This window comes from Schistocerca piceifrons, chromosome 8, assembly GCF_021461385.2.
Source record: "Schistocerca piceifrons isolate TAMUIC-IGC-003096 chromosome 8, iqSchPice1.1, whole genome shotgun sequence".
Lineage (NCBI taxonomy): Eukaryota > Metazoa > Arthropoda > Insecta > Orthoptera > Acrididae > Schistocerca > Schistocerca piceifrons.
In genome coordinates this window covers 178,810,266-178,837,501 of record NC_060145.1, presented here as the reverse complement: position 1 = coordinate 178,837,501, position 27,236 = coordinate 178,810,266, and the positions used below count along the sequence as shown (strand labels likewise).

The following is a 27,236-nucleotide window of genomic DNA, read 5'->3' as shown; positions in this document are numbered from 1 at the left end:
AATTTTGGAGATAAGATTTTGTTGGATGTTTGAAGATATTGCAGTTCAACACATCTGTAAACCATTTCGTGGATCTTTAATATCAAACGCCTCAGTTTTCTGGCCTCACTGTCACGTTCATCTCATACGAGTTCAACGGGATTTATGTCAGGTGACTGACGTGGCCAAATCATACTCTTCAGTATCCACATTTCTCTTTTTATTGGCATAACGTCTGCACAATTTAGAAGCACGTTTGGAATCATTGTGCTGCTGTAGAACAAACGCACGACTGACAAAGTCTTTTGCCGGGTGGAACTGCATCTTCCTTCTTTAATATTCCGTTAATTCGCACTAGATCACAGACTTCATCATCCGTAAAACATCCCTACACCATGATCGACCCTCCACCATCCTACGACGTTGACGTCATACACTGTGTCTTCTTGTGTGCTCCACGAAGTAGATGAACAAACATCTGCCCATGGCTTCCAAATACTTCAGATTTGGATTCGTTCGTGAATAAAACCTCGGACCATTGATATACGCTCCAGTTTCTATGTTGCTGTGCCTCTTACAATAATTTCAGCTTAGTTTGTTTGTGTAATAAAAGTGATGCTGACCGATGTAGAGTGGATATAAAATATCGACCGGCTATAGCACGGAAATCTCTTTTGAAACAGAAGCATTTGGCAATATCTAGTATAAATTTAAGTGTTGGGCCTTTACTGAAGATGCAATGATGTGCGAAACGTAAGAGTCAAAGGCAATTTCGCATGATGTCTCACTACCAAGTAACGTAGCTCCGTGGCAATCACACATCCTACTGGAGCCACGACCCGCCTTTCGTAATGTCCAGCGAACCATCATAAATCGCCCTGACTTCAGTATAATAATCGTCTTGGAATAAAAGTGCCATTTGTGTCCTTCTCTTTTCATATTTCTTTCGGCAAGGTCTGTACTATACTGTAACAGTTCTTTCTCTGTACGGTCCAAGTTTCGTAGAGCTATGTTATTTGACAGTGAAACGTCGTGCTAAACTTACTTTCGACCCTAAGTTTTGCTCACCAGTGTGTTTGTCTGGAAGCTAGCTTTGTGCGAAATTGGAACGAGAACGATCATATCAGACGAGAGTACGGTGGTACAGAAAAATGATGAAAATTAGATGGATAGGTGGAGCAATAAATTTGCAGGTCATTAGTCGAACTGAAGGAAAAGGAAATTTATCGCGCAACTTCATGAAATGGGGGGGGGGGGGGGAGGAGGGTCGGTTGATATGGCACATCATCAAATCATCAATTTGGTAATCTAGGAAATTATGTTGGGGTAAAAACTGTAGAAGGGAGAGCAACGACAGGCATAAATGGATGTAGGTTTTAGTAGTCATTTGGAGACGAAGAGGCTTGCTCTGGAGAGAGCAACATGGAGAGGTGCATCCATACAGTCTCTGGGCTACAGGCCATAGCAACAGCAAAAATGACTATGATTCGACTTAAGAAGTTTTGTCTTCTGCTTGGATTTAGGACGAATTTGGAAATAAGACATTTAGAATGAAGCTTGGACTTGATTTTACCATCTGATTCACGATTTATCCATAATTATGTATAAAATAAAGATCATGTAAGTTCAGATTAATCTTTCAGAAGGGCAGGAACTTGGGGAGGTTTATAGAAAAACATAATATTTCAACTGCCAAGAACTGCTGATAAATAATTATTAATTTGCGTTTTGTTTCGATCTTCAGACCATCTACGCTTCAACATTAATGCTGTGGTGCCAAGTAAAGTTTCACTATTGTCGGCCGTAACGCAGAAGGGGTTTTATTTCATTATATTCTACAGTGTTAACTCTGTAACGCAGGATGTTGTACATAACTGTAGTACCCTGAGGTGATCGTAATTTCTAAACTCTTTTAGATAAAGAATTACATATCAGCCGCTCATGGCGGGTAAAATATACTTGCGAGCTATGGGATACCACCTGCACAAAATTTGTTGGAGGGGTTATGATAGTGAAAGAAAAACTGGGTTGAGGTGAGCGAAAAATAGACGTGTTACAGTAAATTAAAAAATTTCTCCGAATCACTCTTGCAAATGAATCGTTAAACTGAAAACACTCAGGCCCTTTTTTCGTCATATTCTATAGCACCAGTTATTCTCACGACCACCAAATTTCAGAAGCATTTTCGCTAACTCCGTCATCCTTTTGAATAATCGATACCATGACAAGCATAGCGAAACAGAACTTTCGACTTTCGCAGTGAGTACTTATCCTGTGTTTGGATTATTTCCGTTACAATCGCCCTCGCGAGCGCGCTATTTGCGGATACAGCAGCCGAAACACTCGTTGCTGTTGAAAATCTGGTGATCAAGTCGGTCGTGCCCTGCAGGCAGAATGTAGACGAATACTGCTGTAAGCTTGTCCGCTCTTACGGTCGAGGCCCATCGAAGCCTGCAAGCCGCTGTGTCGTGCCACTGATTGCGGGCCGCGCACAATGCGTTCATTAAGCACACCAGCGTGGGGCGCCCAGCAGTAACACAACAGGCAGGCACTGCTGCTCGTGTCCTCTACGCGTCTCTCCGCCTCTTCATTAGCGCTACACGATTCCGAAAACTGCTCCACTCAACTATACACTCCATTTTCCGCGTCTCGCATTCCTGTTAGGGGGAACTTGTGGGGCGATCCTAAAAAAATATACACTGACGAAAAAAATGGCAATACCAGGAATAGGCATGTTTCCACACTTCAAACAGGATTTCTATTCCAATTTCACGACAGTTGCATCCACTATGAGGATGCCAGTCAGTTTTGCTACAAAAACACACTGTAACGGTCGTGAAAGTTAGTTACCTTTGAGAATGGACGTGATGAGTTGATGTTGGTCAAGAATACCTTTCAGGCGACAAAGACGCTATTGCTGGCCGTTGTGGCCCAGCGGTTCTAGGCGCTTCAGTCTGGAACCGCGCGACAGCTACGGTCGCAGGTTCGAATCCTGCCTCGGGCATGGATGTGTGTGATGTCCTTAGGTTAGTTAGGTTTAAGTAGTTCTAAGTTCTAGAGCACTGATGACCTCAGATGTTAAGTCCCATAGTGCTCAGAGCCATTTGAACCAAAGACGCTGTTATCAAAATCTCATTGAATTTGAACGAGATCGTGTAAGAGGCCTGTGAGAATCTGGATGTTTCTCCGACATTGCACAAAGGCAGGAATGTAGCCACTGTACATGACTTTTGGCACCTGTGGTCACAGGAATGTACGCTCATAGAAGACCGAGCTTCGGACGGCCATGTGGCTCTATCGAGAGGGAAGACCATCGTGTTCGGCGTATAGCTCTGTCGCATCGTGCTACATCTGTGGCAGCAAGCTGGCCAGCATTTGTCACCACAGTGACACAGTGAACTGTTACAAATCGGTTAATTCAAGCACAGATCAGAGACAGACGCCCTATAGCTTGCATGCCACTGACCCCAAAGAACCGCCATTTGCGGCTTCAGTGGCGTCAAGCAGAGTTCATTTCAGGGCAGGGTCGAGGTCTGTTGTGTTTTCTGATGCCTCTGTGCCAGTGATGGCCGTGTATTGGTTACAAAGAGGCCATTTGATGGCCTGGAACCAATCTGTCTGCGTGAAAGGCACTCTGTACCCACACCTGCAGTTATGGTCTGGGTGGGATTTCGTATGAAGAAAGAAGGATCCTTTATTGTATGATTATATGATAGCAGAACAAACACTGGTAGCAGTTACTTCTGTAAAATGTCTGGGAGTATGCGTACGGAACGATTTGAAGTGGAATGGTTCAAAATGGTTCAAATGGCTCTGAGCACTATGGGACTTAACTTCTGAGGTCATCAGTCCCCTAGAACTTAGATCTACTTAAACCTAACTAACCTAAGGACATCACACACACCCATGCCCGAGGCAGGATTCGAACCTGCGACCGTAGCGGTCGCACGGTTCCAGAATGTAGCGCCTAGAACTGCTCGGCCACTCCGAAGTGGAATGATCATATAAAATTAATTATTGGTAAGGCGGGTGCCAGGTTGAGATTCATTGCGAGAGTCCTTAGAAAATGTAGTCCATCAACAATGGAGATGGCTTACAAAAGACTCGTTCGACCTATACTTGAGTATTGCTCATCAGTGTGGGATTCGTACCAGGTCAGGTTGAAAGAGGAGTCAGAGAAGATCCAAGAGCGGCGCGATTCGTCACAGGGTTATTTGGTAAGCGTGATAGCGTGGCAGACTCTGCAAGAAAGGCGCTCTGCATCGCGGTGTAGCTTGCTGTCCAGGTTTCGAGAGGGTGCGTTTCTGGATGCTGTATCGAATATATTGCTTCCCCCTACTTCTACCTCCCAAGGAGATCACGAATGTAAAATTAGACAGATTCGATGGCGCACGGAGGCTTTGCGGCAGTCGTTCTTCCCGCGAACCATACGCGACTGGAACAGGAAAGGGAGGTAATGACAGTGGCACGTAAAGTGCCCTCCGCCACACACCGTTGGATGGCTTGCAGAGTAGAAATGTAGATGTAGATGTAGCTGGAGCGCTATCGTGGTTATTCCATGCACCCTGACTGCAAATTTGCACGTCGATCTGCCGATTCGACCTGTTGTGCTGCCATTCGTGAACAGGTTCCATGGGGTATTTTTCAACTAGATAATACACACCCGCATACTGTTATTGTAGCCCTACATGCTCTACAGAGTGTCGACGTGTTGACCTGGCCTGCTCGATCACCAGATCTGTCTCCAATCGAGCACATATGGGACATCGCGACATCAACAACCAGCACTAATCGTCTCTATATTGACCGATGAAGTGCAACAGGCATGGAACCCCGTCCTGCAAACTGACATGCGGCACCTGTACAACACAATGAATGCAAATTGTTTGCTTACATTCCACATTCTGGCAGTTACATCAGTTACTAATGTACCAGTGTTTCACATTTTGCAGTGGCGTATTTCGCGCTTGCAGTAACCACTGATGTTGCAATGTTAATCAAATATGCTACCTAGATAAATGTATACCCGAAATTTCGTTACCCTACATTAATTATTTTTTGGTGCTGTGGTTTTCTCCGTTAGTGTATATAGTACCATTGTTAATTTAATCTACTGCTAGTAATTTGCAAAGGCGAAAAATGTTGAAGACATACCGTGGTTCTGGATCCAGGTTGAACTGTATGTATTCCAGAATGAGATTTTCACTCTGCAGCTGAGTGTGCGCTGATGTATTCCAATCACTTGGTAGGTAACTAGCTTCAAATTCCAGAGGAAGGCCAAGGCTGCCACCCCTATTGAAGCGCACATAACATAGCGCACTGGTGGTCAAAACAGTCTTTTGGGTTGATGATAGTTTTATTTCTTAATAGTATCACAAAATGACAGAAAATAGTGTCGTCACTGGTAGAACGTAAAAAGATTTTTGAAAAAAGATCGAGGAGTAGAGACTTTTTAGAGGATTTTAAATGTGTTGGGTGCCTTTCTAACATCTTTCGTAGAACTTTCTCGCATTCTACGTACATAGGTATACAGAGTGTTTGAAAACGTTCGTCTCATATTCGTACAGCCGGTACTCGTGGTCAAAACTAGAGTAACAGTTTCTGTAATTATACCTTCGGAAACCAATATATGTCAAGATATGGACAGTTTCACTTGTGACGAATAAAGGGTAGTATCTGAAGATGAAGGTAGGCTCACAGCAGATAGCTTAGTACTTCAGCCTAACAGACTGAGAGAAAGGACACTGTGTCCTATATCTCAAGAGTTATCATAGCTGATCATAGGAACTTTTCTTTTACTTTTCACGAACAGAACCTCCTGTAGGAATATGTCACACTTTTTGAAACACCCTGTATATGTTGTCCCCTCCTCCAGTCCGAAGACTGGTTTTATACAGCTCTCCACGCTATTCTTTGCCGTGAAAGCTTCTTCATTTGCAAATAATTACTGCAAACCATTTCCATTTGAACCTGTTTGTTGTACTCGTGCCTCGGTTTCCTACCTAATTTTTATTAATTCTAAATTGAGTATTCCTTGATGTCTCAGAATATGTTCCATCAAGTGATCATCTTTTTTTTAGTCAAGTTATGTCACAAATCACTTTTCTTGCGGGTGGCTGTCTAAATTTTACATCCTCTCTACTTCGACCATCATCAGACATTTTACTGCCCAAATGGCAACTCATATTTTTAGCGTCTCCTTTCATAGTTTAATTCCCTTAGCGTCGCCCGATTTAATTAGACCATATCCCAATATCCTTTTCTGCTTTTGTTAATGTTTATCTTCTGTCCTCTTTCAAGACACTGTCCATTCAGTTCAACTGCACTTCCAATACCTTTTGATAGAATTACAATATCGTCGGCAAACTTCGAAGTTTTCATTTCTTCTCCATGAACTTACCTTTCCGAAAATTTTCTTTGGCTACCTTTACTCCCTGATTAATGTAGAGATAGAATAACATCGGGGATAGGCTACAGCCTCTCTCACTCCCTTCTCAACCACAGCTTCCCTTTCAAGTTCTTCGACTCTTATAACAACCGTCTGGTTTCTGTTCAAGTTGTAGTATATACCCCCTCGCTCCCTGCGTTTTCCCCCTGATACCTTCAGAATTTCAAAGAGTGGGCTACAGTCAACGTTGTCAAAAGTTTTCTTTGAGTCTACTAAAGCCATAAATGTGGGTTTGACTGTCTTTAACCTAACTTCTAAGATAAGTCGTTGATTCAGTGTTGCCATGCGTGCTACATTTTTTCGAAATCCAAACTGATCTTCCCAGAGATCGGCTTCTACGAGTTATTCCTTTATTCTGCACCTACTTCGTGTTAGTGTTTTGCAACCGTCAGTTATGAAAATATAACTGGAAGCTTTCAGAATGACTATTCAGGGTGGTCACAAACAGTCTGAAAAGCTTGTAACGGTCGTCAGGTTGTGCTGAGAAATAGTTGTTAAGATAGAAACTTGATACGTTGCGTTGTTTCCGACTTAATTAGCATTGAAGTTAACCAATCTATCCGTTGTGCGCGCAAATTCAAGCAACCCGCCAGATACAATTAGTGTCAGTTGTTCCCATAGCGTAGGTGATAGCGCAGGAGACTGCTCAGCGTTTGGCTCGTGTTCGGCTCTTACTACCGTCCCATGTCTTACTTTTGTATCGCTCTCTAGTTCTGTTTTAGGAAACGAAACGAAGAACACGTTCAGCGAAGCCGTCTCTTGTAGAACGCTTGAATTTGCGCTCACAAAGGCCAGATTGGATTACTTAAGTGCTCCAAGCAATTATTTCTCAGCACAACTTACTCTACAACACCCACTAAAGCTTTCCAGACTGTTTCTGACATGTACTATCCAGGTCGCAGCAGCTTGTAGGCATGTCAGCTGGCAAACACGCTTCCATACCTGAGCAACCAATATCAGCCCACATACCACACTAGCAACGATTGGTGTTTCCCGCCAGGGCTTGGCTGCTCGCAACGCGCATGTGCAAGGGGCATTTTCCTCTTACCGTACCCCTCGCTTCTCTCGACATCTCACGTTGTTGCTATAGTATACAAGGTGCTTTCCAAAAGAATATACACTGAAGAGCTAAGGAAACTGGTACACCTCCCTAATATCGTGCAAGGCCCCCGCGAACACACAGAAGTTCTGCAACACGACGTGCCATGGACTCGACTAATGTCCTAAGTAGTGCAGGAGGGAAATGAAACCATGAGTCCTGCAGGGCTGTCAATAAATCCGTAAGAGTACAAGAGGGTTGAGATCTCTTCTGAACAGCACGTTGCAAGGCATCGCAGATATGCTCAATAATGTTCATGTCTGGGGAGTTTGATGGCCAGCGGAAGTGTTTAAACTCACAAGAGTGTTCCTGGAGCCATTCTGTATCAATTTTGTACGTGTGGAGTGTCGCATTGTCCTGCTGGAATTGCCCAAATCGGTTGGAATGCTCAATAACATGAATGAATTCAGGTGATCAGACAGGATGCTTACGTACCTGTCACCCGTCAAAGTCGTATCTAGACGTAACAGTGGTCCCATAGCGCTCCAACTGCACATGACTCACACCATTAAACAGCCTCCACCAGTTCGAACAGTACCCTGCTTACATGCAGGGTCCATGAATTCATGAGGTGGTCTCCATACCCGTACACGTCCATCCGCTCGATACAATTTGAAACGAAACTCGTCCAACCAGGCAACATGTTTCCAGTCATCAACAGTCCAATGTCGGTGGTGACGGGCCCAGGCGAGACGTAAAGCTTTGCGTCTTGCAGTCGTCAAGGGTACACGAGTGGGCCTTCGGGTCCGGACGTCCATATCGATGATGTTTCGTTAAATTGTTCGCACGCTGACACTTGTTGATCTCCCAGCACTTAAATCTGCAACAATTTGCGGAAGGGTTGCACTTCTGTTCAGCTGAACGATTCTCTTCAGTCGTCGTCAGTTCCGTTCTCGCAAGATACTTCTTCGGCCGTAGCGATGTCGGAGATTTGATATTTTACCGGATTCCTGATATTCACTGCATACTCGTGAAATGGTCGCACAGAAAGGCTCCACTTCATCGCCACTTTTGAACATGCCGTCTCCCATCGCTCGAGCGCCGACTATAACGTCACGTTCAAACTCACTTAAATCTTAATAAGCTGCCATTGTAGCAGCAGTAGCCGATCTAACATCTGCACGAGACACTTGTTGTCTTACATAGGCGTTGCCGACCGCAGAGCCGTATTCTGCCTGTTTGCGTATCTCTGTATTTGAATACGCATACGTATACCAGTTTCTTTGGCACTTCAGTGTATATTCTGCCTGTTTGCATATCTCTGTGTTTGAATACGCATACGTATACCAGTTTCTTTGGCACTTCAGTGTATATTCTTACTGAATGTAGTACTGGTCCCAATTAGTAAGTCTTCTAAATGTATGTCCGGAAATGAATACTTGTTATGATATGAGCCAGTTAAGTTGTCTCGACAACAGTGCGTTTCCCTGTCGACGTCCGTTGCTCAATCCTTATGGGCTGACTTTGTACTTAATCCTCTGACTGTGACGCTACTTCAGAGATGGCACAACTACCTTGAAATCAGTCATCTGTCCTTATCCTCTAACACAAGAAGAACGAGACAAGACTGTTACATATCAAAAAATCGGAAACACAGGGGATGACACTTAGAAGTGTACCTCTCAGTTCCTTTGACGAAAAAGACGTATCGATGTACCACTTTGATCATGAGAGAACAGGCAGCAACAAAAGAAAACCACCGACCTACGCCGATCGAACAGAGAATGTAGCGAGACACTGCACGGCATTAAATATGAAATACAGGAATATTCTATGGAACTCTTTCAGAATAAAATTTCTGGAAGGAAGGAGGCTATCTGTCTCCTGCCCAACATGCCATGAATCCTGACGGCCATGAACAGACATCAACTCAACGAACGTTTCACTGATGACGAACTTCACGACAACTGAAGGAGAGTCCAAGGTGAAAGTCACCCGTAACTGATGGCCAGCCAGTGGAATTCGACGACAATTCTTGGACATCATGAAAGATATCTCTCTCCAAATCACTAATTAAGTCCAAATGGAAGATATGTCCCAGCACAATACCCCTTTGGTCGAATTTTCCCAATCCCAATAAGACAAAATAAGTACAAAATCGAAAATCTTCGGCCTATTACGCTTCTCAACAGCGACCATAAAATCGGAGACCAACGCTTCGCCAGATGCCTCAACATGGTGATAAACCGGATTATTAATGCGAGCCAAACTTTTGCCGTACAATGCATATCGATATTCGACCCAGTTCTGACACATCGCGTCTCCATTGGATAAGCTACAGCCACGCACACTCCCATAGCAATAACATCAGCGAATTTCAAAAATGCATTCCACAGGATCACTCATAAGTATGTTTCGACAGCGAAGAATGTTATAGGATTTCAACATAAATGTAGTGCTACAAATTTTAATTCACTGACAAATTCCTAATTTCGAGTGATGGTGAACGGAGAAGCAAGATTCAATTCCTGTCAAGTGCTCAGTAAAACTAGGAAATCCATTACCTGTGACAGGCACTATTCCTCTTATCGTTCGATGCATTACTCCTCAAAATTTCCTTATCCTGCTTGGGTCTGAGCGTAGGAAACTCACGCACAGATTTAACGTTTACGCAGATGATCTACGGACATTTATTATAGATGTCCAGGACTTGGACAAGATAAAGAAAAATTTAAATCTATACGAAAGAGCATCGGGTGCAGCAATAAACAATAAGAAAACGGTGTCCACGCCTATGTCGACAAATACAAGACAATACCATCGCCTTGGCACGCAATGAAAGAGACATATAATATCCTCGGAGTACATGTACAAGATAATAAGCAAAAAATGACAGCTTACATCTGCCGAAAAATACTACTTTCTTCCAGAGTACTAACTACTGCGAACTCATCAAGAAATCTGACATTGACAGAGAATCTGACGTTAATACATCCACATTTACTATCAAAATCTTGGTTTATGGCTCAAATTCTAATCCTGCCTAAAGAATTGGGTCGAGATATAAAACGAGTGGTCTCCTAGCTAGTGCCCGCGGTGGCCGAGCGGTTCTAGGCGCTTCAGTCCGGAACCGCGCGACTGCTACTGTCGCAGGTTCGAATCCTGCCTAGGGCATGAATGTGTGTCATGTCCTTAGGTTAGTTAGGTTTAAGTAGTTCTACGTTCTAGCGACTGATGACCTCAGAAGTTAAGTCCCATAGCGCTCCTGGATAGTGTGGTGTGGAGAAAAACAGAAGGAGGAGGCGTCAGCCTAATAGATTTTATGTCGAAGTGAACAGTGTTGCTGATCCACAGCACATCCAAAATCATAAAAAAACAACCTCCCCAGCCTCAGTCTCACATCTGTCTTTGAGCCGTGCGTGGCTCGTGTTTGTTCCATCTCTTACTTAACGTCGTTATGTTAATTTTCAATTACTGGTGTCACGAAGTTGCTGCCTTGCCTGCCCGTGAGCGGCAGCAGCAGCACTTATCGATATAGGCCCTGCCGTATTATTTTTGCTGGACTGCTATTACTTCCTGGCCGTCGTGTATCGTCCAAGGTGTTGGAAAGCGCCAGCAGTGCAATTCGGACCGGGCAATGAAGTCAGTTGGAACGCGCCAGCAATGGAGTTCGGACATGGCAGTCGGACAGTTCGGACGCGGCAGAAGTTCGGTCGGGTTGGAGAGGCAGTGAGGTTCGAACCGCCATGACTCGCCCGACCTTTGCTGGCACACATGGCTGGGGACGGTCTTGGTTGATCGTCGATTGGTCTTCTTACCGGACGACGTGTATTTTCTCGCCGATCGCTTATGGGTTGGCGGTGTGTTTCTCAACTCGTGGTTCGTTCTAGTGATTGCACAGTCACTGCTTTTAGCATTGATCGCGTTCTTCGTCCTAGTGTTTGTGAAATTTTGTGTCGCTGGTGATGTCGACTGTCCAGTTATAGCACCGGTGGGGCATTCAGCGGCAGGGAAGCGCGGATAGCCAGCACACGCCAGATCATTGCCGACACACATGATTTGAGTGGGGACGACTTGGTTGATCGTCGGTCGGTCGTCTTGTCCGACGACGTCTATTTGGCCGGCGATCGTTTATGGGTTGACTGTGTGTGCCGACTCGTGGTTCGTCCTTGTTATTGCACTGTTACTGCCGTTAGCACCGTCTAGTTCGTCGTGCAAGTGTTGGTGAAACTGTGTGTAGTTTGTGTGATTTTGACTGACAAGTTAATTTAAATGTTGTCGGCGCACTGGCTATGAATTGGTCGGCTGGTGTGGAGTATCGAGGAAGGCCATCACTCGCATCACTCGCCCGACGATTGCCGACACACACGTTTCAGTGGCAACGACCTTGCTTGGCCGTTTGATCGGTCGTCTGAATAGGCGACGTAGTTTTGGGTCGGCCAACGTTTGTGGGTTGTCTGTGATCCGTAGTAGTTGTTGTTCCAGTCTCCGCTGTTAGCATCGTTTGAGTTTAGGTGCAAGTGTGGAGCGGAACTGGTCTTGATCATTGGTCTGCTGGCTGTGTGCCGGTTGGGTTGTCGTCGAATCGTGAATGGTTGGCCCGACTGCCTGTCTCACCTAAGCAAGTGTTAGTGACTGAATTACAGGCCGACCCTCGAACATATGAGCGCCCTTGGGTCTACTGCGCTTTTTTTTTAAAAAATTTGTTGTTGTTGTTTGAACTTGTATGGCTTCAGCCCATTATTTTCTAAATTGGAGTTCTTTTGCTCTTAAGACGTTCAACCTAGTTTAAAGTACTGTTTCACGTAAACCCTTTGTCATTTTAAAACTTTTAATGTTGATGAATTTTAAGTCTTGGGCCTTCAGTCGATTTTGTGTTTGAGTTCTTTTGCTCTTAAGGCCTTCAGCCGAAATTAAAGAACTGTTTCACGTTATGGGGTTTTAAGTGTTAGGTCTTCAGCTGATTTGAATTTAATTTGTTTACTTCAGCCTAACTAAAGAACTGTTTTAAGATAAGGCTTCCCTGTTAAATTTCTGATTATGCTTCCATTTTAAATTATTAGTCTTCAGCCGTTTTTAAATTAAAGCGGCTTTCAGCCGGTAATTAAGTCCCAAGGATCAAAGTTGTGTGTTTCTAAAAAAAAAAATTCTTTTTGCGATCTTGTAGTGTATGATCAAATAATAAAGTTGTATGTTCGAGCGTAATTGACAGCCCTTATTTTTGCCCCTTTCCACAATTTATACTACGTGTCCTGTCCTGCGGGATTAGCAGAGTGTTTCAGTCTTGTTCGACAAACACAGACCAGTGTCCCAAACAGCGTCCATGGATCACACAAGATTCTATTTACACTCGGCTACATACTACAGTTTTTTTTTTTTTTGTCATCAGTCTACTGACTGGTTTGATGCGGCCCGCCACGAATTCCTTTCCTGTGCTAATCTCTTCATCTCAGAGTAGCACTTGCAACCTACGTCCTCAATTATATGCTTGACGTATTCCAATCTCTGTCTTCCTCTACGGTTTTTGCCCTCTACAGCTCCCTCTAGTACCATGGAAGTCATTCCCTCATGTCTTAGCAGATGTCCTATCATCCTGTCCCTTCTCCTTATCAGTGTTTTCCACATATTCCTTTCCTCTCCGATTCTGCGTAGAACCTCCTCATTCCTTATCTTATCAGACCACCTAATTTTCAACATTCGTCTATAGCACCACATCTCAAATGCTTCGATTCTCTTCTGTTCCGGCTTTCCCACAGTCCATGTTTCACTACCATACAATGCTGTACTCCAGACGTACATCCTCAGAAACTTCTTCCTCAAATTAAGGCCGGTATTTGATATTAATAGACTTCTCTTGGCCAGAAATGCCTTATTTGCCATAGCGAGTCTGCTTTTGATGTCCTCCTTGCTACGTCCGTCATTGCTTATTTTACTGCCTAGGTAGCAGAATTCCTTAACTTCATTGACTTCGTGACCATCAATCCTGATGTTAAGTTTCTCGCTGTTCTCATTTCTACTACTTCTCATTACCTTCGTCTTTCTCCGATTTACTCTCAAACCATACTGTGTACTCATTAGACTGTTCATTCCGTTCAGCAGATCATTTAATTCTTCTTCACTTTCACTCAGGATAGCAATGTCATCAGCGAATCGTGTCATTGATATCCTTTCACCTTGTATTTTAATTCCACTCCTGAACCTTTCTTTTATTTCCATCATTGCTTCCTCGATGTACAGATTGAAGAGTAGGGGCGAAAGGCTACAGCCTTGTCTTACACCCTTCTTAATACAAGCACTTCGTTCTTGATCGTCCACTCTCATTCTTCCCTCTTTGTTGTTGTACATATTGTATATGACCCGTCTCTCCCTATAGCTTACCCCTACTTTTTTCAGAATCTCGAACAGCTTGCACCATTTTATATTGTCGAACGCTTTTTCCAGGTCGACAAATCCTATGAAAGTGTCTTGATTTTTCTTTAGCCTTGCTTCCATTATTAGCGGTAACGTCAGAATTGCCTCTCTCGTCCCTTTACTTTTCCTAAAGCAAAACTGATCGTCACCTAGCGCATTCTCAATTTTCTTTTCCATTCTTCTGTATATTATTCTTGTAAGCAGCTTCGATGCATGAGCTGTTAAGCTGATTGTGCGATAATTCTCGCACTTGTCAGCTCTTGCCGTCTTCGGAATTGTGTAGATGCTTTTCCGAAAGTCAGGTGGTATATCGCCAGACTCGTATATTCTACACACCGACGTGAATAGTCGTTTTGTTGCCACTTCCCCCAATGATTTTAGAAATTCTGGTGGAATGTACTACATCCAAAAGAGCTACATAATAGGAAGCGCGCTCTACCCCATTAGAAGCTAATCCACTCAAAAATGCCGTTGAGTCTAATTTTCTGCACTACCGTTGGAACATTGGCTCTTAGCACTATGGGACTTAACTTATGAGGTCATCAGTCCCCTAGACTTAGAACTACTTAAACCTAACTAACCTAAGGACATCACACACATCCATGCCCGAGGCAGGATTCGAACCTGCGACCGTAGTGGTCGCGCGGTTCCAGACTGAAGCGCCTAGAACCGCTCGGCCACCAGCGGCCGGCGTTGGAACATTGTGTGACTAATGTCTCAGCACGTTTTCTATCAACACCAGTCCGTGGGACAAGATTGTTAACAGGATGATACCGACCAATGAAAAGTTAGCAGGCGCAGACTGTCGCAGACGTTTGGAAAACTAGTAAACAAACACTCAACCTGATAAACAGAACCGCATAAAACCGTTTCGCGGCAATAACAATCATGGCACAACACTTTAAGTCTGCAAGAGATCGGCACCACATAGAAAATAGCTCACACAGAGCACTCCATCTGTCACCTTGAAAAGTGGCAAGCCACCTGGCATGTCCCTCTTCATTTAATATGAGAACACTCCACTCAGAGGGTAATGAGGGAACTACATTTAACATGGTGAGGGCCTTCTTTTCTCTTACTTTTGAGAGTGCGTGGGTGGAACACTGGATCTGAGACAGGCATAGCAGTGTCCGACGTAATGAAGAAAAGAGTCTTCGACATCAGCACAGGCTGGCAGTCTCAGGCGTCGTCTCCGTGACTGTCACCGCACCAGGCGAGCTCCAGGGGATTGGAGCTACTGTGGTGCCCGCAACCCTGTGGCCGAGCACAGGCTAGGGGTGAAACTTTATCTCCGGGAGATTGGAACTTTCCCGCGTTCTGAAGAGTGCCTTCAGCAGATAACGATCTAACATTTACCTAAAGAAACACGGTTTCCAGAAAAATAAGAGTCTAGCCAAGGGAGCAGTTGTTACTTTCAGAGGACTTCTAATGTGAGGACAGTTGCTTGGCCTGAAAACGCGGGATTTTCATAAATATCAGATTCGTTTAATGTATGTTTTAATTGAATAAATTAACATGTTCATCTAAAACTCGTTTCTTCCATCTTTCTTCCATCAATATCATACTTAATACTACGCAATTCTCCACTTTAGGACCCACTGCTAGGGCCATAAATTCTTCATGTTAATACTTCTGTTGTGCTCAATAATTTCAGCTTGGGTCTCAAAGGTGTGTCCAGCTGTCGATTAACGTCCTGGGTCAGCGTAAACATTATAAACATGCACAGGGTTTTGTAACCAGAGGCGCACTGAGAAATTACAATTTCTTACTTATCTATGCGGCCGGCGTAGGAAGACAAAGAAAATATCAAAACATGAAGAAATTTTTATGAATGTTTTAATCATTGCATTAGGCACAGACTTCAAAAAATTTCTAGTGAATGTCGGCAACTGCGTCGGTCAAAAAACTGGTTAACAACAACAAACTGGGTGGCTCCTATGAACCTCAAGACAAGCAAAAGCCGGATGATAGAAGTATCTCTCTACGTAGTCAGCCTCCGAGTAACACCTAGCTACAATGAACTGTACTAAGTGTCAAATCCTTTACCATTTACGATGTCGAATTAACTACGTAAAGTTTGTAAGATAATATTAAAACTTTAATTTAAAAAATGTTGTAAGACAGAGTGTGCAGTCACACCAATTATTTTTAAAGCGGGTGTAGCATGATTCACACCAATTGGTCTAATAAATCAGCATAATAACTACGTATGGGTAGATGCTAAACCCTGAGTAATCATGGAAGAAATGCATCAGGTTCATTTTAGTGTCAGTGAGTAAGCAGGTGCTGTGGTAGCCAAAGGCGTGGTTCCACACACCTCAGCAGAAAAATTAACAGGTGCTGCTTATAAACTTACATTAACAATTACTTTATGTTTCTGAACATTTGTCTACAGATCTTGTTTCTACTTTCACCTCTACTCTTTTCTGTAGGAACATTGGACTACCATTTTAAAGGAACCTGTACAAATGTATGTGACGAGTTTGTAAAATCTTACTGTGTAGGATTCTAGAAGGGCAACCAAACCTGTAAAAAGGGAAATTTTACCAGCGATGTGAACAGAAAGAGTAACTAGTCGAACAAATACAGTTAGAGATGTTATCATTACGAAAGTGATTAACAGCTGTGGCCTGAACAGAGAGACACTGGATAGAAACATGTATCTCATTTTGTGACTAGCAAATACACTATGAGAAAGAAAAAGGCTGTTTTTTTATTGGTTAAGAAAGTCTATTTTGTAATTCTGCTGCGAACATTCTGTGATCTCCAATTTCTATTCTATAAATATTAATGAAGACTGACAATGAAAGGAACTGTATACGTATTCAATATTTGATGATGAAAAAACAATTCGTTAACCTAATTATTTATCCTTAGTTTTGGAACAACAGAAACCCTTTCTTGAATATCAGACATCTCACAGTAAATGGAACGACTAAGGAACAAATAAAGAATTTTAATATACTCCTTCCTTTTACTCCGTGCAGTTTACCAATAAAGCCTAAACCACTTCATTGTAATAGGCATAATACCAACTAAAGTATAATTCCATCATGTCGTAATAGACTTGTCAAGGAATGATATTAGTACACTATGTGATCAAAAGTACCCGGACACCCCCAAAAACATACGTTTTTCATATTAGGTGCATTGTGCTGCCACGTACTGCCAGGTACTCCATATCAGCAACCTCAGTAGTCATTAGACATGGTGAGAGAGCAGAATGGGGCGCTCCGCGGAACTCACGTACTTCGAACGTGTCAGGTGATTGGGTGTCACTTGTGTCATACGTCTGTACGCGAGATTTCCACACTCCTAAACATCTCTAAGTCCACTGCTTCCGATGTGATAGTGAAATGGAAACGTGAAGAGACACGTACAGCACAAAATCGTACAGGCCGACCTCGTCTGTTGACTGACAGAGACCGCCGATACTTGAAGAGGGTCGTAATGTGTAATAGGCAGATATCTATCCAGACCATCACAAAGAAATTCCACACTGCATCAGGATCCACTGCAAGTACTTTGACAGTTAGGCGGGAGGAGAGTAAACTTGGACTTCATGGTCGAGCGGCAGCTCATAAGTCACACATCACGCCGGTAAATGCCACACGACACCTCGCTTGGTGTAAGGAGCGTAAACATTGGACGATTGAACAGTGGAAAAATGTTGTGTGGAGTGACGAAATACGGTACACAACGTGGCGATCCGATGGCAGGGAGTGGGTACGGCGGATGCCCGGTGAACGTCATCTGCCAGCGTGTGTAGTGTCAACTGTAAAATTCAGAGGCGGTGGTGTTACGGTGTGGCCGTGTTTTTCATGGAGGGGGGCTTGCACCCCTTGTTGTTTTGCGTGGTACTATCGCAGCAGAGGCCTAAATTGATGTTTTAAGCACCTTGTTGCTTCCCACTGTTGAAGAGCACTTCGGGGATGACGATTGCATCTTTCAACACGATCGAGCACGTGTTCATAACACATGGCCAGTGGCGGAGTCGATACACGACAATAACATCCCTGTAATGGACGGGCCTGCATAGAGTCCTGACCTGAATCCTGTAGGACACCTTTGGGATGTTTCGGAACGCCAAAATGTGCCAGACTTCAGCGCCCGACATCTATACCTCTTCACAGTGCAGCACTCCGTGAAGAATGGGCTGCCATTCCCCAAGCAAACTTCCAGCACTGATTGAACGTATGCCTGGGAGAGTGGAAGCTGCCTTGAAAGTTAAGGGTGGGCCAACGCAATACTGAATGTCAGCGTTACCGCTGGTGGCCGCCACGAACTTGTAAGTCATTTTCAGCCAGGTGTCCGGTTCAGGGCTGAAGAGTATAGAATGACATAGAAAAGGTTCAAACATATTATGGAAGGAAAACGCAGTAAATGTAATATTATAGTGAAAGAGACCAGTTTATACCATTTTTTTCTCATCCACTTAACATAGCACAAATGGTTTACTTTCCACCATTTTTGTTTGACATATTTTGAATTTCGCATTATAGAACAAGTGACCTAAATCAATTATTTCGATGTTTTGCTTGGCAGAAGTTTGATTCTTCCTGTCGTCTTAAATTTTCACACCATTTTTAAAACAGGACAGGTGTGCTAATCCACCCATCTTAAATATTAATCTGTCACAAGTGGGATATTTCAAAGGCTTTCTATTAGTCAAAGTGATGATTTTTTTTTTCAGAAATCTACAATTAGGGAATCGGTATATCAAGCAAAAGTGTAAGCTGTGGGAGATTCCCTTTCCCTTTCTCCCCATTACAGTTTTTCAGAATGCCCACATGAATCTCTCAGATAATTTGTTCCCTCTGACACGCTTATGATAGGTTGTCCAAAACAGTAATTTTGTGAGAGTTTCACAAAACCACAGCGAAATTCTGAAATGCAACGATCAATTTGTTGTACAGATTGACACATTTCTGGCTCTTGAAAAAAACTGTTATGAAGAAACCAGTAGGCTCCTTATATGTTTTTTGTGTTAATGAATATAAGCCATTAAAGAGCCTTTTATGTAGGTGGCAGCGTTAATGTTCATCATTCATGACAAACAGTTGTCTTTACTTTTGTCAAAGCTCTGAATTTCTCAGATCATCTATAAATAACGGAATGAAGTTACAGTAACAGACTTAAGGTGTACTGACATTCAGAATTTTCACGTTAGCTTAGATCTGGTGGTAAGCATTCAATAAAACTACATGCATAAAATGAATAGTCTACTACCTGAAATATAGAGTGACATAACAGATGTCTAATAAGGACATGAAGTTAATGATTATGCTCTTATAGTCACACATACAGTATTCACCTCTGATGTAAAAATAAGACACACAATTAAGTAGTCTTATTTCACTAAGGCTTATACGCTGTGGGTAATTCACTTACATCATTGCAAACTAGCAAGCTATGGAGTAGCTGCACTTACATCCTTGCAAACTAGTAGGGTGATAATAGCAAAAGTAATATTACACCATTCACTCATATTTCATCACCATTAAAGGCCTGCACTGAATTACATGCATTATGCACACACCCTTTCAGCTAACATCAGCACCCTGCAGAATTTTGCATAGCATATTTAAAACCTTCTAACTTGTCAGTCTAAATCCCTCTGACAATATCTGTCTATAATGCGGAAACAGTTGAACTCAGGAAGTTGGAAGGAGATTAGTATTATCAACATGGACATTCAGATCATTTTTGTCAACTAATAAAAGCTGGTTTAGATACTACAAAAGTTGCAAGCCTATAGTAGATCTATTCACAATGTTGCAAAATCGTCATTGTACCAAAACTGGATGTGTCTGCACAAGTAATATAGCTGCAAAATACTTTAAGTCCTACACAACATTTTAAATACATTACAGGCAACAATTTCAAAAGTATCCAAATCAATAGCAACACCCAACAAAAACAGGAGGATAGCTGTACGTATTAACCAATTCTTCAGCTTAACTAAGTCAGTTCTACATAAAATCACTTCACCAGAGAAGATGTATATATTACAGAATTCGAATCAGGAACAGCTGCCAAGGTGCTTCGATGAACCCTCTGTTGGGCACTTAAGTGTGAATTGCAGAGTATCTATGTAGATATAGATATGCCAAATTAGTTTTTGGGGTGTCTCTAACCACTTAAAAGTCAAATTAGGCACAAACAAAAAAAGACGTATTGCATTTTTTTTCTTCAAGATCGTTCATTGATTCTTGGGAATAGTCCCTTGTCAGAAGCATCTCGTGAAAAGAATGGTGTCTTCCCTTCAAAGATTCCAATTTGAATTCACAAAGCATCTCTGTAACACTCGCTTGATGATCGAGTCTACTGGCAACAACCCTAGCACCACTCCTCTGAAATGCTTCGATATTTTCTATTACTTCAATCTATTCGGAAACACTCGAACAGTACTCAAGAATGGACCGCAGTACATTTCTCCAAGGCCTAAAAACTTTAGGGCCATTAGGAGTAAGAGATGTCCCAAACGTATTTGGGAATACGGTATAGAGAGTGGAAATAACATAGACCTAAAATAGAGCGAAATTTTTAGTGAAATGCTTATCAAATACAGAGTATATCACAACAAGCGTTCTTGAGGGAACCATCTCCAGGCCAAAATTGAGTTAGCGACTCCACCGACAATGTCACATGGAGGAAAACCCTATTTGCTAATGAAAGCATCATCATAATCACAGACAAAGGCATCGGGACTCTTGATGGGGAAGACAAATGAAACCATCAATGATGTTTACAGTCGATCAACTTGCGCTAGACTAAGACTGAACGTAAGCATAACAAACAACAAGTCAGTTTAAAATGAGTAAATAATTCTGTAAAATAAAATATGGACGATGTACTATACCAAACACAAATTTTAAATGCAAATATTGATTTTCTTCACACTAGTCGTAGAGTATTACATTCTTAGATATGGAGTCTTTTTGGGAATCCACTTCACAGAAGACAGACACGAGTTTCAAACAACAAGAAACTACCGGAAGAATAATAACTAAAATTACTAACTGGACTCACTATAAGAACCTGCTTAAACAGCTGGTGATTCTAACTGTGCCATTTGAGTTCGTCTACCAACATGTCATTCACAGTAAAAAGAGCACCAATAATCATCACATTATTTGCTGCATTTATCATGGAACGAGAGCAAGGTGTCTTACATTTACGGGAAAAAAACCTCGCAGACAATAAAACTGCATGATAAAAGAGCGACTTGACTTAAAATACGCCGAACTCTCTGTATATTATTGACACAGATGTCAGCACTGTACGACACACAGAATTTTGGAGGCTGTGGCGAGAGTGAGGAGTGATTTTGGCGCTTTCAGTGGCGAAGTTTTCATTCATAAACAGCGAATAACAATTATTTCTCTCCACTTGCGTGATGTGACATCCTTTGCACATATATAGCCAGCTGAGCGAAGGGCATGGTGATGGTGTCAAGAATGTCAAGAACGTGCGTTCGTGAGTGCGACGGTTGAAAGAAATTCGAACGCCGTGTGGCAAAGAAATCTGAACAACATGGTCACACGAGTGATGACGGATGTTTTGGAAGATCGCCTGAGGCCATTCCGCGGACAGGTACGTGCTACTAAGATTTTCTGTAGTACGAGCTCCTTCCGGCATAGTGAGAGAAACTCGCGCTACTTCAACAAGACAGTGCACCCGCGCACAAGGCGAGCATGACACAGGAGCCTTTTGATGAAAATAACTTTGAAGACGTTTCTCGTTCTTCTTAAACTCCTGATTTGCCTCTTTGTGATTTCTGCGTGTATCCGGCAATAAAGACAAACTCCGTGGTTGGAAATTCTCCTTCCGTGCCGCTACTGCATCAGCAATTTTCCAGTGATCAAAACAGACTCCTAGGGAATTAAATAGCGCAATAATTTCCTAGCCCCTTTTTTTTCATCTTAAGTAGATCATCTGATGTGAGTGGGTAAGAAGTTGAAATCGACAAAGGGTCGTGGTTGGGAGCGAAAAGTCAGTGTAGGCCACAACCCCAGAGTACCCGTAACTTAGTCATCCAGAATTTGAGATTGAGAGCACTTACATAATTGCATCAAACTTTACACATATCTTCAAACTTTTACAAAACTTTTTTTTTGCTCTCGACCCCCACAAAATTCCGAAAGAAAAAAGTTTCTCTCTTACTTCATTTTCGCTAATCATGCAGTAAACTTGCCACATGTAGCATGACGTTTTAATTTATTACTTCTTCACTAATAATTGCATGTGTGACAAATTTTGTAACTAATATTCACATATGCTACTGGGCCCAGGAGATGACCTGGGGCAGTCTCTGCGAACACCTTAAGACCCTGGCAAAACAATGGGGGTGATACGCAATTACAAGAACTCAGCCAGGGAGGTCTCTTAGCATCTGTCACCTCAATTCTCCAACTTCCTACCTACACACGGTGCCCCTGTTAAGCCGAACAACTCAGAGGAAGGTTGGGTAACCAACCCCAGCGGCAGACTGACTCGGTGAGCAGACAGGAATTGGAGATATATCAGTGAAGGCAGCAGGGAAGCACCACTGATACTTTTCCCGTGAGAACCCCATGGCTTTACTCTGGAATTAACAACAGTAAGGACAATCAAGCAGTTGAGCAACTTACTTTGGAACATACAATTTTACGCAGTGAAATAGAGAATGCCATTCAACACCTGAAGAATTGTAAAGCCCCTGGTGTAAACGGTATATCTGGAGAAATTATCAAAGAAATGTGACAGGAAGGTATTGATGTGCTGCATCCATTGTGTAAAAGAATATGGGAAACTATAGAGTGGCCGAATGACTGGTCAAAGTCTCTCTTCATCCTCTAACACAAGAAACGGTCTATCAGCAACTGTTCCAACTACCGAATTATTGTCCTCACATCTCACGCAATTAAAATTTTGCTCTACATCCTGAACCAACAAGCCGTGCATTCAGCCTCGCATATCCACAGAACAAATAGGTTTTGTGGAAGGGAAAGGAACTCGTGAACGGATCCTCAAGACAAATAACAGAAAAATCGCGGGAGTTCTGTGTTCCTGTTTTCATCTGCTTCCTCCGCTATAGGAAAGCCTTTGACAGTGTTGTCTGCGAAAAGTTGTGGCAGGTGCTTGCAGAGTTCGGTGTCCCACCCCACTTGATAGCATTGATCAAAAGTCTACACAGTAATCCCTTCGCAGTTGTAAAGACAAGTGCTGGCACGTCTGATTCCTTCAAAGTATCAAAAGGTGTGAGACAGGGTTGTGTCCTATCCCCACAACTGTACAACATCTATACAGAACATGTCATTAGGAAATCTCTTGATGGTTGGACCAAAGGCATCTCAGTTGGTGGGAGAACTATCAGCCTCCATTTTTCTGAAGACACTGCGCCTTTAGCCAACAGCGAAGATGAACTTGCCGAGCTACTAACAACAATAAAGGACATTAGTCTAGCTTATGGAATAGACATCAACCTCAGCAAGTCCAAACTCATGATAATTGATCGAGAAGAACAGGTCCAGATCACAGGTCCATTAAAGGAACTGGTAAACGTGCATTCCTTCATCTATCTTGGGTCAACCATCTGCAGCACTGCAATTTGTGAAGATGAGATAAGAATACGGATCACGCGAGGGCGAGTGACTATGAAGAAGCTCACCAAGATCTGGCAGAGAAGAGCAATAACAAATAGCACAAAGATCCCGCTAATTGAAACACTCGTGTTTTCTCTCTTCTTTTATGGTTGCGAAACATGGACACACAAGACCAGAGACAAGCAGCGCATTGATGCGTTTGAGCTCTGGTGCTGGAGTAGGATTCTATGCATAATATGGACCGAAAGAAGAACAAATGTGTCCATTATTGAATAACTCGATATCGACAGATACCTTTCTTCTCGAGTCACCGAAAAAGTTCTCCAGTTCTTTGGCCATATTGGGAGAAGAGATGGAGAAAACCTAGAGAAAATAATCTTGCAAGGAAAGATCGAGGGCACGACACCAAGAGGAAGAGCAGCGAGCAGATGGACAGATCAAATCAAGAAGAACTCCGATCTACCCCTTCAGCAGGCACTAAGAGAAGCTGGTGACCGTCCGGGATGGAGACGCTTGGTTCATGGGCTCACGACGCTCAGCAATGAACACAAAGACTTATGATGATGTTGATGTCACTAAATTTACCAGGAAAATTATATAATTATACAACGCTTGATTGGCGACTGCATAGAGTGCTGTGTGCACAACGACCATATGATAAATAATATTAGAAGGAAGGGCGGCATTGGCCGTAATTTGATGATTTATTAACAGCAAAATCGATTTTAGATCACATAATGATCTTCTTGAGTGCTTTAGCGTACAAATTGTGATCGTTTCATAGCGTCTGTTACTGCTAATAACTAGACACCAGTGCCTACGAGCTTTAGTTTGTACGCTAAAGCACTGAAGATGATCATTATGTGATCGAAAATCGATTTTGCTGTTAATAAATCATCAAAATTACGGCCAATGCCGCCCTTCCTTCCAATTTCATACAACGCTTAGTTCAGAAGATCCGACGTCATAAACGCTGAGAGGGGGAAAGGTACCGCATCACGCAAAACGTTTAAACTTATTACTTCGTTGCTTCTCACTCTGTTCGCAACACTTGCCGCAGGCAGTATCCACATGCTTCAGGAAATATGATGTCAGATGATGATGCCAGGACAAACTGCCGAATCATGAATGAAATTTAATATATTACTACTTTATTACTAACTCTAATCGCAATACATTTCGCAGACCATATCCGTATATGCCGTTGAGTGTACCTAGAACAATGTATCACTGTACGACACATAGTTCAGGAAAAATGACGTCGTAAACACTGAGATGCATATGAAACTGCCACATCATGCATGACGTTTTAATTTGTTCTTTCTTTGCTACTAACTCTGTTGTTGTTGTTGTGGTCTTCAGTCCTGAGACTGGTCTGATGCAGCTCTCCATGCTACTCTATCCTGTGCAAGCTTCTTCATCTCCCAGTACCTACTGCAACCTACATCCTTCTGAATCTGCTTAGTGTATTCATCTCTTGGTCTCCCTCTACGATTTTTACCCTCCACGGTGCCCTCCAATGCTAAATTTGTGATCCCTCGATGCCTCAAAACATGTCCTACCAACCGATCCCTTCTTCTAGTCAAGTTGTGCCACAAACTCCTCTTCTCCCCAATCCTACTCAATACCTCCTCATTAGTTACGTGATCTACCCACCTTATCTTCAGCATTCTTCTGTAGCACCACATTTCGAAAGCTTCTATTCTCTTCTTGTCCAAACTAGTTATCGTCCATGTTTCACTTCCATACGTGGCTACACTCCATACAAATACTTTCAGAAACGACTTCCTGACACTTAAATCTATACTCGATGTTAACAAATTTCTCTTCTTCAGAAACGATTTCCTTGCCATTGCCAGTCTACATTTTATATCCTCTCTACTTCGACCATCATCAGTTATTTTACTCCCTAAATAGCAAAACTCCTTTACTACTCTAAGTGTCTCATTTCCTAATCTAATTCCCTCAGCATCACCCGACTTTATTTGACTACATTCCATTATCCTCGTTTTGCTTTTGTTGATGTTCATCTTATATCCTCCTTTCAAGACACTGTCCATTCCGTTCAACTGCTCTTCCAAGTCCTTTGTTGTCTCTGACAGAATTACAATGTCATCGGCGAACCTCAAAGTTTTTACTTCTTCTCCATGAATTTTAATACCTACTCCGAATTTTTCTTTTGTTTCCTTTACTGCTTGCTCAATATACAGATTGAATAACATCGGGGAAAGGCTACAACCCTGTCTCACTCCTTTTCCAACCACTGCTTCCCTTTCATGCCCCTCGACTCTTATAACTGCCATCTGGTTTCTGTACAAGTTGTAAATAGCCTTTCGCTCCCTTTGTTTTACCCCTGCCACCTTCAGAATTTGAAAGAGAGTATTCCAGTTAACAATGTCAAAAGCTTTCTCTAAGTCTACAAATGCTAGAAACGTAGGTTTGCCTTTTCTTAATCTTTCTTCTAAGATAAGTCGTAAGGTCAGTATTGCCTCACGTGTTCCGATATTTCTACTGAATCCAAACTGATCTTCCCCGAGATCGGCTTCTACCAGTTTTTCCATTCGTCTGTAAAGAATTCGCGTTAGTATTTTGCAGCTGTGACTTATTAAACTGATAGTTCGGTAATTTTCACATCTGTCACCACCTGCTTTCTTTGGGATTGGAATTATTATATTCTTCTTGAAGTCTGAGGGTATTTCGCCTGTCTCCTACATCGTGCTCACCAGATGGTAGAGTTTTGTCATGACTGGCTCTCCCGAGGCCATCAGTAGTTCTAATGGAATGTTGTCTACTCCCGGGGCCTTGTTTCGACTTAGGTCTTTCAGTGCTCTGTCAAACTCTTCACGCAGTATCTTATCTCCCATTTCGTCTTCGTCTACATCCTCTTCCATTTCCATAATATTGTCCTTAAGTACATCACCCTTGTATAAATCCTCTATATACTCCTTCCACCTTTCTGCCTTCCCTTCTTTGCTTAGAACTGGGTTGCTATCTGAGCTCTTGATATTCATACAAGTCGTTCTCTTCTCTCCAAAGGTCTCTTTAATTTTCCTGTAGGCAGTATCTATCTTACCCCTAGTGAGACAAGCCTCTACATCCTTACATTTGTCCTCTAGCCATCCCTGCTTAGCCATTTTGCACTTCCTGTCGATATCATTTTTGAGACGTTTGTATTCCTTTGTGCCTGCTTCATTTACTGCATTTTTATATTTTCTCCTTTCATCAATTAAATTCAATATTTCTTCTGTTACCCAAGGATTTCTATTAGCCCTCGTCTTTTTACCTACTTGATCGTCTGCTGCCTTCACTACTTCATCCCTCAGAGCTACCCATTCTTCTTCTACTGTATTTCTTTCCCCCATTCCTGTCAATTGTTCCTTTATGCTCTCCATGAAACTCTCTACAACCTCTGGTTCTTTCAGTTTATCCAGGTCCCATCTCCTTAAATTCCCACCTTTTTGCAGTTTCTTCAGTTTCAATCTGCAGTTCATAACCAATAGATTGTGGTCAGAATCCACATCTGCCCCTGGAAATGTCTTACAATTTAAAACCTCGTTCCCAAATCTCTGTCTTACCATTATGTAATCTATCTGATATCTTTTAGTATCTCCAGGATTCTTCCAGGTATACAACCTTCTTTTATGATTCTTGAACCAAGTGTTAGCTATGATTAAGTTATGCTCTGTGCAAAATTCTACAAGGCGGCTTCCTCTCTCATTCCTTCCCCCCAATCCATATACACCTACTATGTTTCCTTCTCTCCCTTTTCCTA

General features: G+C 42.6%; 1 protein-coding gene across 1 annotated transcript in view; it reads left to right on the top strand.

Moving 5' to 3' along the window:
- Positions 1-1,920: 1,920 nt before the first annotated feature.
- The window catches only part of LOC124712166 (formin-like protein 14), a 64,135-nt gene continuing 38,819 nt past the window's right edge, over positions 1,921-27,236 (top strand). Inside the window, exon 1 of the mRNA XM_047242461.1 lies at positions 1,921-2,012. Within this exon, the coding sequence (XP_047098417.1) occupies positions 1,921-2,012 (92 nt within the window). The remainder of the gene's footprint in view (positions 2,013-27,236) is intronic.